The following is a 17,193-nucleotide window of genomic DNA, read 5'->3' as shown; positions in this document are numbered from 1 at the left end:
AATAAAAATATTATCATTTGACAAAAATTGTGAAGTAACACATTTTAATGGGGTTGGGTTACTGATTTTTAAGTAAGCTTACATTACAGTGGCTTTTAGGCAAGATCCAAGATGTTATCACCATCATCATCACCATCACCATCATCATCATCGTCGTCATCTCTATCCTCTATCCTGCTGTTACCCCAGGTGTTCAAACTTGGCTGGTCTCCTCATCAAATCATTATGGCTTAGTTTTTAAAACTTCGGGCTCAGCAGCAGGTTCAGTGCCAAATCCATTTAAAATCCATTTAAAATGATTTTTGGAGGGCGAAGACCGAGTGCGCCGAGTGAATTTGTAAATTTAACCACATTTTGAATTTGATGCCTGCTACATGCTCATAAAAGTTGGGACAGAGCAAAATAAGAGTTTGCAGAATATTCACGTTTCGTTGTTTTGAAACATTCTATAAGCATTTGATTGGCAACAGGTTAGGGAGATTGAGCCCCATGAAGGGGCAAATCAATAACATCCATGGACCATTAAGAAGCTGAAGTCTCATGTCAGCAACAATTGGCAAAAAAATAAAATGGAATTAAAAAGAAAAGTGATATAACACAGTGGTAAACAGTCTCTGTCCCAAACCTTTTTTGAGTGTATTACTGGCATTAAATTCAAATTGTGTCCATATTTACAAAATTCAATTAAGTTGGTCAGGGACAACACTGGAAATATTTTCAAAAGAAATTAGGAAGCAATTGTGGCCTGTGCAAAAGCTTAGACACCCTAGGTCACGTGTTGAAGCCCCAGTCCTTGGGGGCCAAAACACTACGTACTTCAGCCCCACTGCCTCAATAAACACACCTAATTCAGCTCATCAGCGAATTAGCAAGGCTAATAAACTGAATTCAGAGCGTTAGACCAGGGTAAACACTGACCTCCGCAGCACTTTGGCCCCAAGGTCCCCAGTTTGACATGCCCTACGTAGATATTACAGCATGTAAATGCTTTTTGTAAGTAGCTGGGAGTCACTCTATCCCCGCTCTCTACAACAGGACAATGAGCCACAACATACTTAAAAATCCCCCATAACCATCTTCAAGAAACTCACAGTTCCTCACAGTTCCCTGACTGAACATCACTGAAAACTTATAGTAAATCTCAAACATGTTGTTTCCCGTGGCTCAAAAATATTGCAGAAGAATTCTGTGAGGAAGAGTTTGTGAAAATTCCTGAAACAGGAATGGGAAGACTTCTAGCTGGATACAAAAAGCCTTTGCAGGCTGTGATATCGGCAAAAGAGGGTTAAAATGCCGACTTAGTGGGGGTTTTTTGCGTTTGCCTCAATTACTATTTTATATTTTTTCTAATTTTGGTAAATGAATCTTCTAGAAAGAAAATGTTGCTGTTAAAAAAAAACCCTCAATTTTTGTCCATTTTTATTTTTCTGCATCATTTGAACACGGCAGCTGCCCTTTACACCGTATTCAAATTTCACCATGAATGGACCATCACAAATGCTCTAAAAGAAGCTTACAATAAAACCTCTTTACATTAATTTACATGAAATGTGAAGACAGTTCTTACCCTCTCCTGAAAAAACACCATTTTGGAGATTATTTTTTTCTGAACAGTGAAAAATTAGCATATTTATTTAATAAGCTTTGCTGCAGAGATTGTGTTTACTTCTTTTTACTTCCAAAATCAAGAGAATTTTGCCAGAGGTCACCAAACAGCATACAAAATGATGATAATATGCCCCATATGCACAATGGAGGTCACATATCTGTTCCTAAAAATGTATAAAAACGAACCAACCCAAACACACCAAGGTGCTGAGGAGAAAATAATCCCAGCGCTGGAATGTGTACGCAAATCAGGATGAACTCCAGCTCTCTTAATAGAGTGGAGACACGCAGAATTAATGTCATCACCCCGACTGGACTCCCATAAACACACAATCAGTCATTACCTCTCTGACTCGGGGGATAATGAGGCCAACCAGCGGAGCACTGCCTCTATTATAGACCCCACACACTGTTTATCTCGTACCTCTGTATGCTCTTCCCATAGAGGCTTCATTAGAGGAGGTAGAGATTGAAATGATTTACAATAATAAATAATAATACGTTCATTTGTGATGCCTATTCTGAATACCCAAAGCATTGAAGAGCTGTTTGCAGTAGCCACAATCGCTACTAATTAACAAAACCACAACAAGGAAGACATGCAGAGTCATGCTGTGGACAATGAACATGATTAGCATAATTACTACGAAACCAGTTGTCCCAGACGGTTCGGTGGGTTTCATTCCTCTGCATGGCTTAGAACTGCATACATAATCGTACATTAGCAGGAAGACCATTAGAATGGCATGCAAACTGACCAATCGCATCCCAATGTTTTAGAGGTTTAAGGGGAGGCCGCTGTGAAAACGGTGCTTCAACAAAAATACACCTGCAGGAAACAAAATGCTGCATTCATGAACAAACCCACAGGGATCTCATTTACTAGCTACTACAAACATGCAGAAGTGCAGACAGCCAATCAGATTGTTAGAAATATCAGACGGCTTTGGTTGGACTTTCTGAGGAGAGTACAGGAGGAGAGTAAAGCAGTAGAGGCAGCAGCCTTGAGAAATGAGTAAGGTTATAATGAAATGTGAAACGACCAATCACAAAACACCAAAAAAAGTCCAAAATTAAAAGGATAAGGATTCATCACTGACGCCACCAATCACAAACCTGACCAAAGGGATTCATTACTGACCCCACCAATCACAAACCTGACCAAAGGGATTCATTACTGACGCCACCAATCACAAACCTGACCAAAAGGATTCACTACTGACCCCACCAATCACAAACCTGACCAAAAGAATTCACTACTGACCCCACCAATCACAAACCTGACCATAAAAATTCACTACTGACCCCACCAATCACAAACCTGACCAAAAGGATACATTACTGACCCCACCAATCACAAATCTGACCAAAAGCATTCATTACTGACCCCACCAATCACAAACCTGACCATAAAAATTCACTACTGACCCCACCAATCACAAACCTGACCAAAAGGATACATTACTGACCCCACCAATCACAAATCTGACCAAAAGCATTCATTACTGACCCCACCAATCACAAACCTGACCATAAAAATTCACTACTGACCCCACCAATCACAAACCTGACCAAAAGGATTCATCACTAACCCCACCAATCACAAAGCTGACCAAAAGGATTCATTACTGACCCCACCAATCACAAACCTGACCAAAAGAATTCACTACTGACCCCACCAATCACAAACCTGACCAAAAGGATTCATTACTGACCCCAGCAATCACAAACCTGACCAAAAGAATTCACTACTGACCCCACCAATCACAAACCTGACCAAAAGGATTCATTACTGACCCCAGCAATCACAAACCTGACCAAAAGAATTCACTACTGACCCCACCAATCACAAACCTGACCATAAAAATTCACTACTGACCCCACCAATCACAAACCTGACCAAAAGAATTCATTACTGACCCCACCAATCACAAACCTGACCAAAAGGATTCATTACTGACCCCACCAATCACAAACCTGACCAAAAGGATTCATTACTGACCCCACCAATCACAAATATAATACAAGGAATTCATTAAAAAATGATGGACAAATCAAAAATTCATCCTTAAGAACATTAAACATCCGACAGTCTCAACCTTACAAACCTTGGATACGAGATCACGCAGCATGTAAGAACGTTCACACTTAATAAAGACGGTTCTTCAAGAGTTCTTTGGTAATGAAATGGTTCTACACAGAACACCTTTGAATGACTAAAGGGTTCTTTGCTTGGTGAAAGTGTTCTTCAGATTGATGGAGAATGTTGTAGATGGTTCCATATAGCACCAAAAAGTGTTCTTCTCTCTGTACATGGTAACAATAGCTAGATGCTTTTTGGTGCTACATAGAACCTAGCTTCTGCGTAGAACCATGTACAACACATTCTTAAATGGTTCTTTACTGTGTGAAAGTGTTCTTCAGATTGATGGAGAATGTGCTGTACATGGTTCCATAGAGCACCAAAAAGGGTTCTTCTATCTGTACATGGTAACAATAGTAGGACGCTTTTTGGTCCAACATAGATCTTTCTGCATAGAACCATGTACAACACATTCTTTGCCTGGTGAAAATGTTCTTCAGTTTAATGGGGAATGTGCTGTAGATGGTTCATAGCCATTCAATAGCACCAAAAGAGGTTCTGCTGTTATTCAAGCCCGACATCGTAACTATAGAAGAACCTTGTTTGGTGTGGTATGGTAGACTGTTCAAAAAGGTCTATGTAGAACCACCTGCAGCACATTCGCCATCAATCCGAAGAACACTTTTATGATGCAAAGGGTTCTTTGAGTGCTGACGGTCCTACGCCTATCTAAGGAACCCTTAAAGAAGCATCTTTTTCAAGAGGGGAAGAAAGACGCCTGGTCCGTGAGCCGAGCCGACGTCAGTCTGAAGTGAAGGTCCTGTTTTGGGTTTCTCGGCGGATCTGCAGGATGAAATGAGATGTAAATGGAGATTTAAGTCTGAGCTGAATTATTTAAGGCTGAGCAGAACTCCCAGAAGATTAAAGGTGGATGGAATAAATAAAGGAGAATCCGTGCCGTACATATTCATCGCAGTATCGGCGTTTCCGTCTCGCGCCGAATGAGGGCCAGGCTTTGATAGCAGCTGCAGGTGTGTGTGTGTTTGTGTGGGAGCGCCGGGCGTTCAGGTGTGGGTGGCCTGGGGGGTTATGATGTACCCTGGATGTTCCCTTCAGGCTGTTACACTCACAGCTCCACGACTTCACTCACACATCAAAGAGAAAGACGCCGTCAGCCGAGCAGCTACCTGCTAATGAGCGGCCAGAAAGCTGCTTTTCACAATGGACACACAAGTAAAATCCAGTTTCCTTCACTTTTTAAATAAAAGTTGCAAAACTTCAGTTGAAGTTCCGTCAAGTTCAGTCCACAAAGAGCGTTTTTACCGAATTAGCTGCGCTCAAATAATTCATGAAGTGACCACCAATCACAGGCCAGACATGAAGAGTTTAAAAAACGATGGACGAATCAAAAATTCAGACAGTCTCAACCTTACAAACCTCACGCATCAGTTCCTGGCCTGACCAAACACAGACTGACCCTAAACAGCAATTACTGACCCCACCAATAACAAACCGTTAAAAAAAATCAATTCCTGAAATTCTGTTTTGAATTCTACATAAATAAAATAAAACATTCAGTCAATTTTAGTCGATCAATTTTAGTAGCTGGTTCGATCCCCAGCACCGTCAGTCCATGACTGAGGTGTCCTTGAGCAAGACACCTAACCCCCAACTGCTCCCTGGGCACCATGGATAGGTCTGCCCACCGCTCCGGATAAGTGTGCTCACTGCCCCCTAGTGTGTGTGTATTCACTAGTGTGTATGTGGTGTTTCACTTCACGGATGGGTTAAACGCGGAGGTGGAATTTCCCCGTTTGTGGGATTAAAGAAGTATCACTTAACTCTTAGATAAAAGTTTACAAAGTAGCTTACAGGAAGATTAAGGCCAGCAAGCCTTGACAGGGAAATATCTGTAAGTGTAAACATTCGTTCGTTCATTCATCATTAAAACCTGCTCATCCTCCTGGGTTGTGGGGTGATGAAGTGGACAGTGAGTGTAGAAACAAGGAGGAGCGATGAGGACAAAAGCAAAACACTCCTGTTGTAATCAGTGAAGCTGTTTATACCTTTCGCCATCAAAGCTTTTACTTTAGTCCATCGGTTTGGATACAGAAGGGACTTTCAGTCGACGGCTTTAGGGATCAAATACAGCAACCGCAGAAACTCTGTCATCACCACAGCCGAGTGAATCAAACCCCCACCAGCAAACACGGTGATTACAATACCCGACGAGTCAGGGGGTGAAGGAGAGGATGCAGCTCAGAGCATCACCAGGAAAACGGAGCAAAACCACCGTTCGTTCAAATCATGAGTCATTACGAACTGAAAAAGTACAATGACTAATGACTGTGGAGCGTTTCTCTGGCACGGGTTCAGCTTTCAGACCTAAATCACACAATTCAGAACACAATAATAACCTTTTAAACACTAAATCATATAAACCAGTATTAATATTAATAATAGTAATAATAATAATAATATTAATAAAATGCCACATATTTACTTTTAGTTTTACACTGAATCTGCTCCAAGCCCACTAAACCACCTCTCAGATGGGTTTACCTCTTTAATTTAACAGTTCTGACTTATTTTTTTCCAGTGGATTTGGGGAGAAAAGTTTTAGAAACAGAGTTTGATTGAGATTCATGTGGACTGGAGGTCTGAGTTTGGGTTTCACACTCGTGGACTATCGATAATCTCACGTCATGCAGCAGAAAAGCCGAGCCACCAGGAGAACTTTAAAGGAAGATCAAGAGTAGCTCAGGTGTGGCTAAAGAACCGGATAAAGAAACTTTTACTTCTACGACACATGGATATACGCTCACTGGCCACTTTATTAGAAACACCTACCTTGTGCTTCCGCTCACTGGCCACTTTATTAGAAACACCTACCTTGTGCTTCCGCTCACTGGCCACTTTATTAGAAACACCTACCTTGTGCTTCCGCTCACTGGCCACTTTATTAGAAACACCTACCTTGTGCTTCCGCTCACTGGCCACTTTATTAGAAACACCTACCTTGGGCTTCCGCTCACTGGCCACTTTATTAGAAACACCCACCTTGTGCTTCCGCTCACTGGCCACTTTATTAGAAACACCTACCTTGTGCTTCCGCTCACTGGCCACTTTATTAGAAACACCCACCTTGTGCTTCCGCTCACTGGCCACTTTATTAGAAACACCTACCTTGGGCTTCCACTCACTGGCCACTTTATTAGAAACACCCACCTTGTGCTTCCGCTCACTGGCCACTTTATTAGAAACACCTACCTTGGGCTTCCACTCACTGGCCACTTTATTAGAAACACCCACCTTGTGCTTCCGCTCACTGGCCACTTTATTAGAAACACCCACCTTGTGCTTCCGCTCACTGGCCACTTTATTAGAAACACCCACCTTGTGCTTCCGCTCACTGGCCACTTTATTAGAAACACCCACCTTGCGCTTCCGCTCACTGGCCACTTTATTAGAAACACCCACCTTGCGCTTCCACTCACTGGCCACTTTATTAGAAACACTCACCTTGCGCTTCCGCTCACTGGCCACTTTATTAGAAACACCCACCTTATGCTTCCGCTCACTGGCCACTTTATTAGAAACACCTACCTTGTGCTTCCGCTCACTGGCCACTTTATTAGAAACACCTACCTTGTGCTTCCACTCACTGGCCACTTTATTAGAAACACCTACCTTGTGCTTCCGCTCACTGGCCACTTTATTAGAAACACCCACCTTGTGCTTCCGCTCACTGGCCACTTTATTAGAAACACCCACCTTGTGCTTCCGCTCACTGGCCACTTTATTAGAAACACCCACCTTGTGCTTCCACTCACTGGCCACTTTATTAGAAACACCCACCTTGTGCTTCCACTTACTGGCCACTTTATTAGACACACCTACCTTGTGCTTCCGCTCACTGGCCACTTTATTAGAAACACCTACCTTGTGCTTCCACTCACTGGCCACTTTATTAGAAACACCTACCTTGTGCTTCCGCTCACTGGCCACTTTATTAGAAACACCCACCTTGTGCTTCCGCTCACTGGCCACTTTATTAGAAACACCCACCTTGTGCTTCCACTCACTGGCCACTTTATTAGAAACACCCACCTTGTGCTTCCACTCACTGGCCACTTTATTAGAAACACCCACCTTGTGCTTCCACTCACTGGCCACTTTATTAGAAACACCTACCTTGTGCTTCCGCTCACTGGCCACTTTATTAGAAACACCCACCTTGTGCTTCCGTTCACTGGCCACTTTATTAGAAACACCCACCTTGTGCTTCCACTCACTGGCCACTTTATTAGAAACACCTACCTTGTGCTTCCGCTCACTGGCCACTTTATTAGAAACACCCACCTTGTGCTTCCGTTCACTGGCCACTTTATTAGAAACACCCACCTTGTGCTTCCGCTCACTGGCCACTTTATTAGAAACACCCACCTTGTGCTTCCGCTCACTGGCCACTTTATTAGAAACACCTACCTTGTGCTTCCACTCACTGGCCACTTTATTAGAAACACCTACCTTGTGCTTCCGCTCACTGGCCACTTTATTAGAAACACCCACCTTGTGCTTCCGCTCACTGGCCACTTTATTAGAAACACCCACCTTGTGCTTCCACTCACTGGCCACTTTATTAGAAACACCCACCTTGTGCTTCCACTCACTGGCCACTTTATTAGAAACACCCACCTTGTGCTTCCACTCACTGGCCACTTTATTAGAAACACCCACCTTGTGCTTCCACTCACTGGCCACTTTATTAGAAACACCTACCTTGTGCTTCCGCTCACTGGCCACTTTATTAGAAACACCCACCTTGTGCTTCCGCTCACTGGCCACTTTATTAGAAACACCCACCTTGTGCTTCCACTCACTGGCCACTTTATTAGAAACACCCACCTTGTGCTTCCGCTCACTGGCCACTTTATTAGAAACACCCACCTTGTGCTTCCACTCACTGGCCACTTTATTAGAAACACCCACCTTGTGCTTCCACTCACTGGCCACTTTATTAGAAACACCTACCTTGTGCTTCCGCTCACTGGCCACTTTATTAGAAACACCCACCTTGTGCTTCCGTTCACTGGCCACTTTATTAGAAACACCCACCTTGTGCTTCCGCTCACTGGCCACTTTATTAGAAACACCCACCTTGTGCTTCCGCTCACTGGCCACTTTATTAGAAACACCCACCTTGTGCTTCCACTTACTGGCCACTTTATTAGAAACACCTACCTTCCGCTCACTGGCCACTTTATTAGAAACCCTGTGTACTTCCACTGGCTAGCCACCAAACTGTTGTATGATCACATTTGAGGTCTTGTTCTACATCTTTACAGGAAACAGAAAAAGAAAAAAAAATCATTCATAATGTTACTGTAAGATAGCAGGATACCACTCAATAGAGGGGTTTCTGATAAAGTGGCCGGGGAGCACATATTTAATTTGAAATCCCGTCTCCTATGAGAGACATTCTGTGGAGTGTGTGTCCCAGTACTGGTCTGATTCATGAGTGTGTAGATCTCTTACAGCACTCAATCAGCAGCTCAGCCTCAATCAGAGCGTCCAGAGGAACTGAAGGGCTGCATTAGCATATATTTGCATATAGATTCATGTATATTTTACATTAGAGTTAAAGTGGGTCTGACTTCAACGCTGAGCTGCACGCTGTGTTCGTGTTTCAGAGCTTTAAGGAGGAACCGTATCAGCACCATCGAGGACGGAACGTTCTCCAACATGCACCGACTCATAGACTTGTGAGTGTTTACACACACACACACACACACACACACACACACACACACACACACACAAATATATACTCATGCACAGATACAGATACACACACAGACAGATATACACACAGATTCACATACACTGATACACTGATACACACAACCACACAAACACTCACACACACAGATACACATACACTGATACACACACACACACACACAGATACACACACAGACAGATATACACATACACACAGATTCACACACACTGATACACACACACAAACACTCACACGCACAGATATACACATACACACAGATAGATATACACATACGCACAGATACACACACACTGATACACACACACAACCACACAAACACTCACACGCACAGATATACATATACACACAGATACACACACAACCACACAAACCCTCACACACCCACAGATACACACACACAACCACACAAACCCTCACACACCCACAGATACACACACACAACCACACAAACACTCACAACCACACAAACACTCACACACACAGATATACACATACACACAGATACACACACAACCACACAAACCCTCACACACACTGATACACACACACAACCACACACTCACAACCACACAAACACTCACATAAACACATAGATACACACACAACCACACAAAAACTCACACACACAGATATACACATACACACAGATACACACACAACCACACAAACACTCACACACACTGATACACACACAACCACTCACAACCACATAGTGTTTGTGTGGTTGTGTGTGTACCTATGTGTATATCTGTGTATGTAAATGTTTGTGTGGTTGTGAGTGTTTGTGTGGTTGTGTGTGTGTGTCTGTGTGTGTGAGTGTTTGTGTGGTTCTGTGTGTATCTGTGTGTGTATCTGTGTGTATGTGTATACATACACACCCAGGTACACACACAACCACACAAACACACACACAGATATACACATACACACAGATACACACACAGAGTATTGAGAGATGTTTCAGTACAAAAACATTTGATTCTGTTATTACTTCCTAATAATATTTCTTTATAGAGAGACAGAGAGGGGGTAACACAATGAGAGAGAAAGTGGGAGAAATAAAAGTAAATAAGAAGAGAGAAAAAAGACAGAAAAGAGATAAAGAGAAAAAAAAATGACAGAAAAAAGAGACAGAAAGTGAGAGTGAGGAGAGACAAAAAGTGAGAGTGAGAGTGAGGAGAGACAGAAAGTGAGAGTGAGGAGAGAGAAAGTGAGAGTGAGGAGAGACAGAAAGTGAGAGTGAGGAGACAGAAAGTGAGAGTGAGGAGACAGAAAGTGAGAGTGAGGAGAGACAGAAAGTGAGAGTGAGGAGAGAGAAAGTGAGAGTGAGGAGAGATAAAGTGAGAGTGAGGAGAGAGAAAGTGAGAGTGAGGAGAGAGAAAGAGAGAGTGAGGAGAGATAAAGAGAGAGTGAGGAGAGAGAAAGTGAGAGTAGAGACAGAAAGTGAGAGTGAGGAGAGAGAAAGTGAGAGTGAGGAGACAGAAAGTGAGAGTGAGGAGACAGAAAGAGTGAGGAGAGACAGAAAGAGAGAGTGAGGAGAGAGAAAGTGAGAGTGAGGAGACAGAAAGTGAGAGTGAGGAGAGAGAGAAAGTGAGAGTGAGAGTGAGGAGAGACAGAAAGTGAGAGTGAGGAGAGACAGAAAGAGAGAGTGAGGAGAGACAGAAAGTGAGAGTGAGGAGAGACAGAAAGAGAGAGTGAGGAGAGACAGAAAGAGAGAGTGAGGAGAGACAGAAAGTGAGAGTGAGGAGAGAGAAAGTGAGAGTGAGGAGACAGAAAGTGAGAGTAGGGAGAGACAGAAAGTGAGAGTAGGGAGAGACAGAAAGTGAGAGTGAGGAGACAGAAAGTGAGAGTGAGGAGCAACAGAAAGAGAGAGTGAGGAGAGAGAAAGTGAGAGTGAGGAGACAGAAAGTGAGAGTAGGGAGAGACAGAAAGTGAGAGTGAGGAGACAGAAAGTGAGAGTAGGGAGAGACAGAAAGTGAGAGTGAGGAGACAGAAAGTGAGAGTGAGGAGACAGAAAGTGAGAGTGAGGAGACAGAAAGTGAGAGTAGGGAGAGACAGAAAGTGAGAGTGAGGAGACAGAAAGTGAGAGTGAGGAGACAGAAAGAGAGAGTGAGGAGAGACAGAAAGAGAGAGTGAGGAGACAGAAAGTGAGAGTAGGGAGAGACAGAAAGTGAGAGTAGGGAGAGACAGAAAGTGAGAGTGAAGAGACAGAAAGTGAGAGTGAGGAGAGAGAAAGTGAGAGTGAGGAGACAGAAAGTGAGAGTGAGGAGACAGAAAGTGAGAGTGAGGAGAGACAGAAAGAGAGAGTGAGGAGAGATAAAGAGAGAGTGAGGAGAGACAGAAAGTGAGAGTGAGGAGAGACAGAAAGTGAGAGTAGGGAGAGACAGAAAGTGAGAGTGAGGAGACAGAAAGTGAGAGTGAGGAGAGACAGAAAGTGAGAGTAGGGAGAGACAGAAAGTGAGAGTGAGGAGACAGAAAGTGAGAGTGAGGAGAGACAGAAAGTGAGAGTAGGGAGAGACAGAAAGTGAGAGTAGGGAGAGACAGAAAGTGAGAGTGAGGAGACAGAAAGTGAGAGTGAGGAGAGACAGAAAGTGAGAGTAGGGAGAGACAGAAAGTGAGAGTGAGGAGACAGAAAGTGAGAGTGAGGAGAGACAGAAAGTAAGAGTAGGGAGAGACAGAAAGTGAGAGTAGGGAGAGACAGAAAGTGAGAGTAGGGAGAGACAGAAAGTGAGAGTGAGGAGACAGAAAGTGAGAGTGAGGAGAGACAGAAAGTGAGAGTAGGGAGAGACAGAAAGTGAGAGTAGGGAGAGACAGAAAGTCAGAGTAGAGACAGAAAGTGAGAGTGAGGAGAGAGAAAGTGAGAGTGAGGAGAGATAAAGTGAGAGTGAGGAGACAGAAAGTGAGAGTGAGGAGAGATAAAGTGAGAGTGAGGAGACAGAAAGTGAGAGTAGGGAGAGACAGAAAGTGAGAGTAGGGAGAGACAGAAAGTGAGAGTGAGGAGAGAGAAAGTGAGAGTGAGGAGAGATAAAGTGAGAGTGAGGAGAGAGAAAGTGAGAGTGAGGAGAGAGAAAGAGAGAGTGAGGAGAGATAAAGAGAGAGTGAGGAGAGAGAAAGTGAGAGTAGAGACAGAAAGTGAGAGTGAGGAGAGAGAAAGTGAGAGTGAGGAGACAGAAAGTGAGAGTGAGGAGACAGAAAGTGAGAGTGAGGAGACAGAAAGTGAGAGTAGGGAGAGACAGAAAGTGAGAGTGAGGAGACAGAAAGTGAGAGTAGGGAGAGACAGAAAGTGGGAGTGAGGAGACAGAAAGTGAGAGTGAGGAGAGAGAAAGTGAGAGTGAGGAGACAGAAAGAGAGAGTGAGGAGAGACAGAAAGAGAGAGTGAGGAGAGATAAAGAGAGAGTGAGGAGAGACAGAAAGTGAGAGTGAGGAGAGACAGAAAGTGAGTGTAGGGAGAGACAGAAAGTGAGAGTGAGGAGACAGAAAGTGAGAGTGAGGAGAGACAGAAAGTGAGAGTAGGGAGAGACAGAAAGTGAGAGTAGGGAGAGACAGAAAGTGAGAGTAGAGACAGAAAGTGAGAGTGAGGAGAGAGAAAGTGAGAGTGAGGAGAGATAAAGTGAGAGTGAGGAGACAGAAAGTGAGAGTGAGGAGAGATAAAGTGAGAGTGAGGAGACAGAAAGTGAGAGTATGGAGAGACAGAAAGTGAGAGTAGGGAGAGACAGAAAGTGAGAGTGAGGAGAGAGAAATTGAGAGTGAGGAGAGATAAAGTGAGAGTGAGGAGAGAGAAAGTGAGAGTGAGGAGAGAGAAAGAGAGAGTGAGGAGAGATAAAGAGAGAGTGAGGAGAGAGAAAGTGAGAGTAGAGACAGAAAGTGAGAGTGAGGAGAGAGAAAGTGAGAGTGAGGAGAGAGAAAGAGAGAGTGAGGAGAGATAAAGAGAGAGTGAGGAGAGAGAAAGTGAGAGTAGAGACAGAAAGTGAGAGTGAGGAGAGAGAAAGTGAGAGTGAAGAGAGATAAAGTGAGAGTGAGGAGACAGAAAGTGAGAGTAGGGAGAGACAGAAAGTGAGAGTAGGGAGAGACAGAAAGTGAGAGTGAGGAGAGAGAAAGTGAGAGTGAGGAGAGATAAAGTGAGAGTGAGGAGAGAGAAAGTGAGAGTGAGCAGAGAGAAAGAGAGAGTGAGGAGAGATAAAGAGAGAGTGAGGAGAGAGAAAGTGAGAGTGAGGAGAGAGAAAGAGAGAGTGAGGAGAGAGAAAGTCAGAGTGAGGAGAGACAGAAAGTGAGAGTAGGGAGAGACAGAAAGTGAGAGTGAGGAGAGAGAAAGTGAGAGTGAGGAGAGAGAAAGTCAGAGTGAGGAGAGAGAAAGAGAGAGTGAGGAGAGATAAAGAGAGAGTGAGGAGAGAGAAAGTGAGAGTGAGGAGAGAGAAAGTCAGAGTGAGCAGAGAGGAAGTCAGAGTGAGGAGAGATAAAGTGAGAGTGAGGAGAGAGAAAGTCAGAGTGAGGAGAGAGAAAGAGAGAGTGAGGAGAGATAAAGAGAGAGTGAGGAGAGAGAAAGTCAGAGTGAGGAGAGAGGAAGTCAGAGTGAGGAGAGATAAAGTGAGAGTGAGGAGAGAGAAAGTCAGAGTGAGGAGAGAGAAAGTGAGAGTGAGGAGAGAGAAAGTGAGAGTGAGGAGAGATAAAGAGAGAGTGAGGAGAGAGAAAGTCAGAGTGAGGAGAGATAAAGTGAGAGTGAGGAGAGAGAAAGTCAGAGTGAGGAGAGAGGAAGTCAGAGTGAGGAGAGATAAAGTGAGAGTGAGGAGAGAGAAAGTCAGAGTGAGGAGAGAGAAAGTGAGAGTGAGGAGAGAGAAAGAGATTCACACATAAACCCTTTATATGAGAGCCATATAATAAAACAGGATTCCCACATTATGGTTTTTCTGTGATGACACAGCAGATGTGTTATTAATAATATTCACGTCTGCTTCCGCTCTTTTCTAGGGATCTGTCTGTCAATCAGATTCTGGATCTCCCTCCATCTCTCTTCCAGAACCTTCAGAATCTCAAGCAGCTGTGAGTTTCCACATTTATCACTCATCTATACGCAGATTCATACTGGATTAAAATCACTCCACAATTATTACAGTCAGACTGTAAAACTACACACTGCAGATTCATACTGGATTAAAATCACTCCACAATTATTACAGTCAGACTGTAAAACTACACACACCAGATTCATACTGGATTAAAATCACTCCACAATTATTACAGTCAGACTGTAAAACTACACACTGCAGATTCATACTGGATTAAAATCACTCCACAATTATTACAGTCAGACTGTAAAACTACACACACTGCAGATTCATACTGGATTGAAATCACTCCACAATTATTACAGTCAGACTGTAAAACTACACACTGCAGATTCATACTGGATTAAAATCACTCCACAATTATTACAGTCAGACTGTAAAACTACACACACTGCAGATTCATACTGGATTAAAATCACTCCACAATTATTACAGTCAGACTGTAAAACTACACACACTGCAGATTCATACTGGATTAAAATCACTCCACAATTATTACCGTCAGACTGTAAAACTACACACTGCAGATTCATACTGGATTAAAATCACTCCACAATTATTACAGTCAGACTGTAAAACTACACACTGCAGATTCACACTGGATTAAAATCACTCCACAATTATTACCGTCAGACTGTAAAACTACACACTGCAGATTCATACTGGATTAAAATCACTCCACAATTATTAAAGTCAGACTGTAAAACTACACACTGCATATTCATACTGGATTAAAATCTCTCCACAATTATTACAGTCAGACTGTAAAACTACACACTGCAGATTCACACTGGATTAAAATCACTCCACAATTATTACCGTCAGACTGTAAAACTACACACTGCAGATTCATACTGGATTAAAATCACTCCACAATTATTACAGTCAGACTGTAAAACTACACACTGCAGATTCACACTGGATTAAAATCACTCCACAATTATTACCGTCAGACTGTAAAACTACACACTGCAGATTCACACTGGATTAAAATCACTCCACAATTATTACCGTCAGACTGTAAAACTACACACTGCAGATTCATACTGGATTAAAATCACTCCACAATTATTACAGTCAGACTGTAAAACTACACACTGCAGATTCACACTGGATTAAAATCACTCCACAATTATTACCGTCAGACTGTAAAACTACACACTGCAGATTCATACTGGATTAAAATCACTCCACAATTATTACAGTCAGACTGTAAAACTACACACACTGCAGATTCATACTGGATTAAAATCACTCCACAATTATTAAAGTCAGACTGTAAAACTACACACTGCATATTCATACTGGATTAAAATCTCTCCACAATTATTACAGTCAGACTGTAAAACTACACACTGCAGATTCACACTGGATTAAAATCACTATACAATTATTACAGTCATACTGTAAAACTACACACTGCAGATTCATACTGGATTAAAATCACTCCACAATTATTACAGTAGACTGTAAAACTACACACTGCAGATTCATACTGGATTAAAATCTCTCCACAATTATTACCGTCAGACTGTAAAACTACACACTGCAGATTCATACTGGATTAAAATCACTCCACAATTATTACAGTCAGACTGTAAAACTACACACAATGCAGATTCATACTGGATTAAAATCACTCCACAATTATTACAGTCAGACTGTAAAACTACACACTGCAGATTCATACTGGATTAAAATCTCTCCACAATTATTACAGTCAGACTGTAAAACTACACACTGCAGATTCATACTGGATTAAAATCACTCCACAATTATTACAGTCAGACTGTAAAACTACACACTGCAGATTCATACTGGATTAAAATCACTCCACAATTATTACAGTCAGACTGTAAAACTACACACTGCAGATTCATACTGGATTAAAATCACTCCACAATTATTACCGTCAGACTGTAAAACTACACGCTGCAGATTCATACTGGATTAAAATCACTCCACAATTATTACCGTCAGACTGTAAAACTACACACTGCAGATTCATACTGGATTAAAATCACTCCACAATTATTACAGTCAGACTGTAAAACTACACACTGCAGATTCATACTGGATTAAAATCACTCCACAATTATTACAGTCAGACTGTAAAACTACACACTGCAGATTCATACTGGATTAAAATCACTCCACAATTATTACCGTCAGACTGTAAAACTGCCCCCCTCTTTGAAGGCGTATGATGCCCTAAATGTAACTAAAGCCCAGCAGTGAGGAGCTGAACTTTCCCCTCCTCTGCTGTCCCTGCAGACGGGCAGGGTCGCCTACAGAGCGGCGCTAGTAGCTGTTAATGAAGTGATGCTCTTTATTCCTCATTTCAGAGGAAGATCTCAACCACTGCCCCTTGTTACTCAGTTCTAAGGGGCAAGGAGACACTCAAAAACAAGTGGTAGGGGCAGAAATAAGAAGTGGGACTGGGCCTAAGATTCTCCAAATGCTCCAGTAGAGATCACTTTATCCAGCACCAGTCAAATCTCACAAACTGAAGCTTTGGGGAATCTAATCCAGCGCCAGCCTGGCTTCTGTTACAGTTATATATGAGGGATTTAAAATGCAGGGAAAAAAAGTCAGAGTTTTGTTTCGTAGCCCTGCTTGTATAACCTTGACTG

At 42.8% G+C, this 17,193-nt stretch overlaps 1 protein-coding gene across 1 annotated transcript in view; it reads left to right on the top strand.

Moving 5' to 3' along the window:
* The window catches only part of rxfp2l (relaxin family peptide receptor 2, like), an 85,671-nt gene that overhangs the window by 33,250 nt on the left and 35,228 nt on the right, over positions 1–17,193 (top strand). Inside the window, exons 11-12 of the mRNA XM_037533628.1 lie at positions 9,385–9,456; positions 14,463–14,534. Of these exons, the coding sequence (XP_037389525.1) occupies positions 9,385–9,456; positions 14,463–14,534 (144 nt within the window). The remainder of the gene's footprint in view (positions 1–9,384; positions 9,457–14,462; positions 14,535–17,193) is intronic.

Source organism: Pygocentrus nattereri, chromosome 23 (assembly GCF_015220715.1).
Source record: "Pygocentrus nattereri isolate fPygNat1 chromosome 23, fPygNat1.pri, whole genome shotgun sequence".
In the NCBI taxonomy this organism is placed as follows: domain Eukaryota; kingdom Metazoa; phylum Chordata; class Actinopteri; order Characiformes; family Serrasalmidae; genus Pygocentrus; species Pygocentrus nattereri.
Note: the sequence above shows the minus strand (reverse complement) of the source record. Positions and strands in the feature narration are given on the sequence as shown.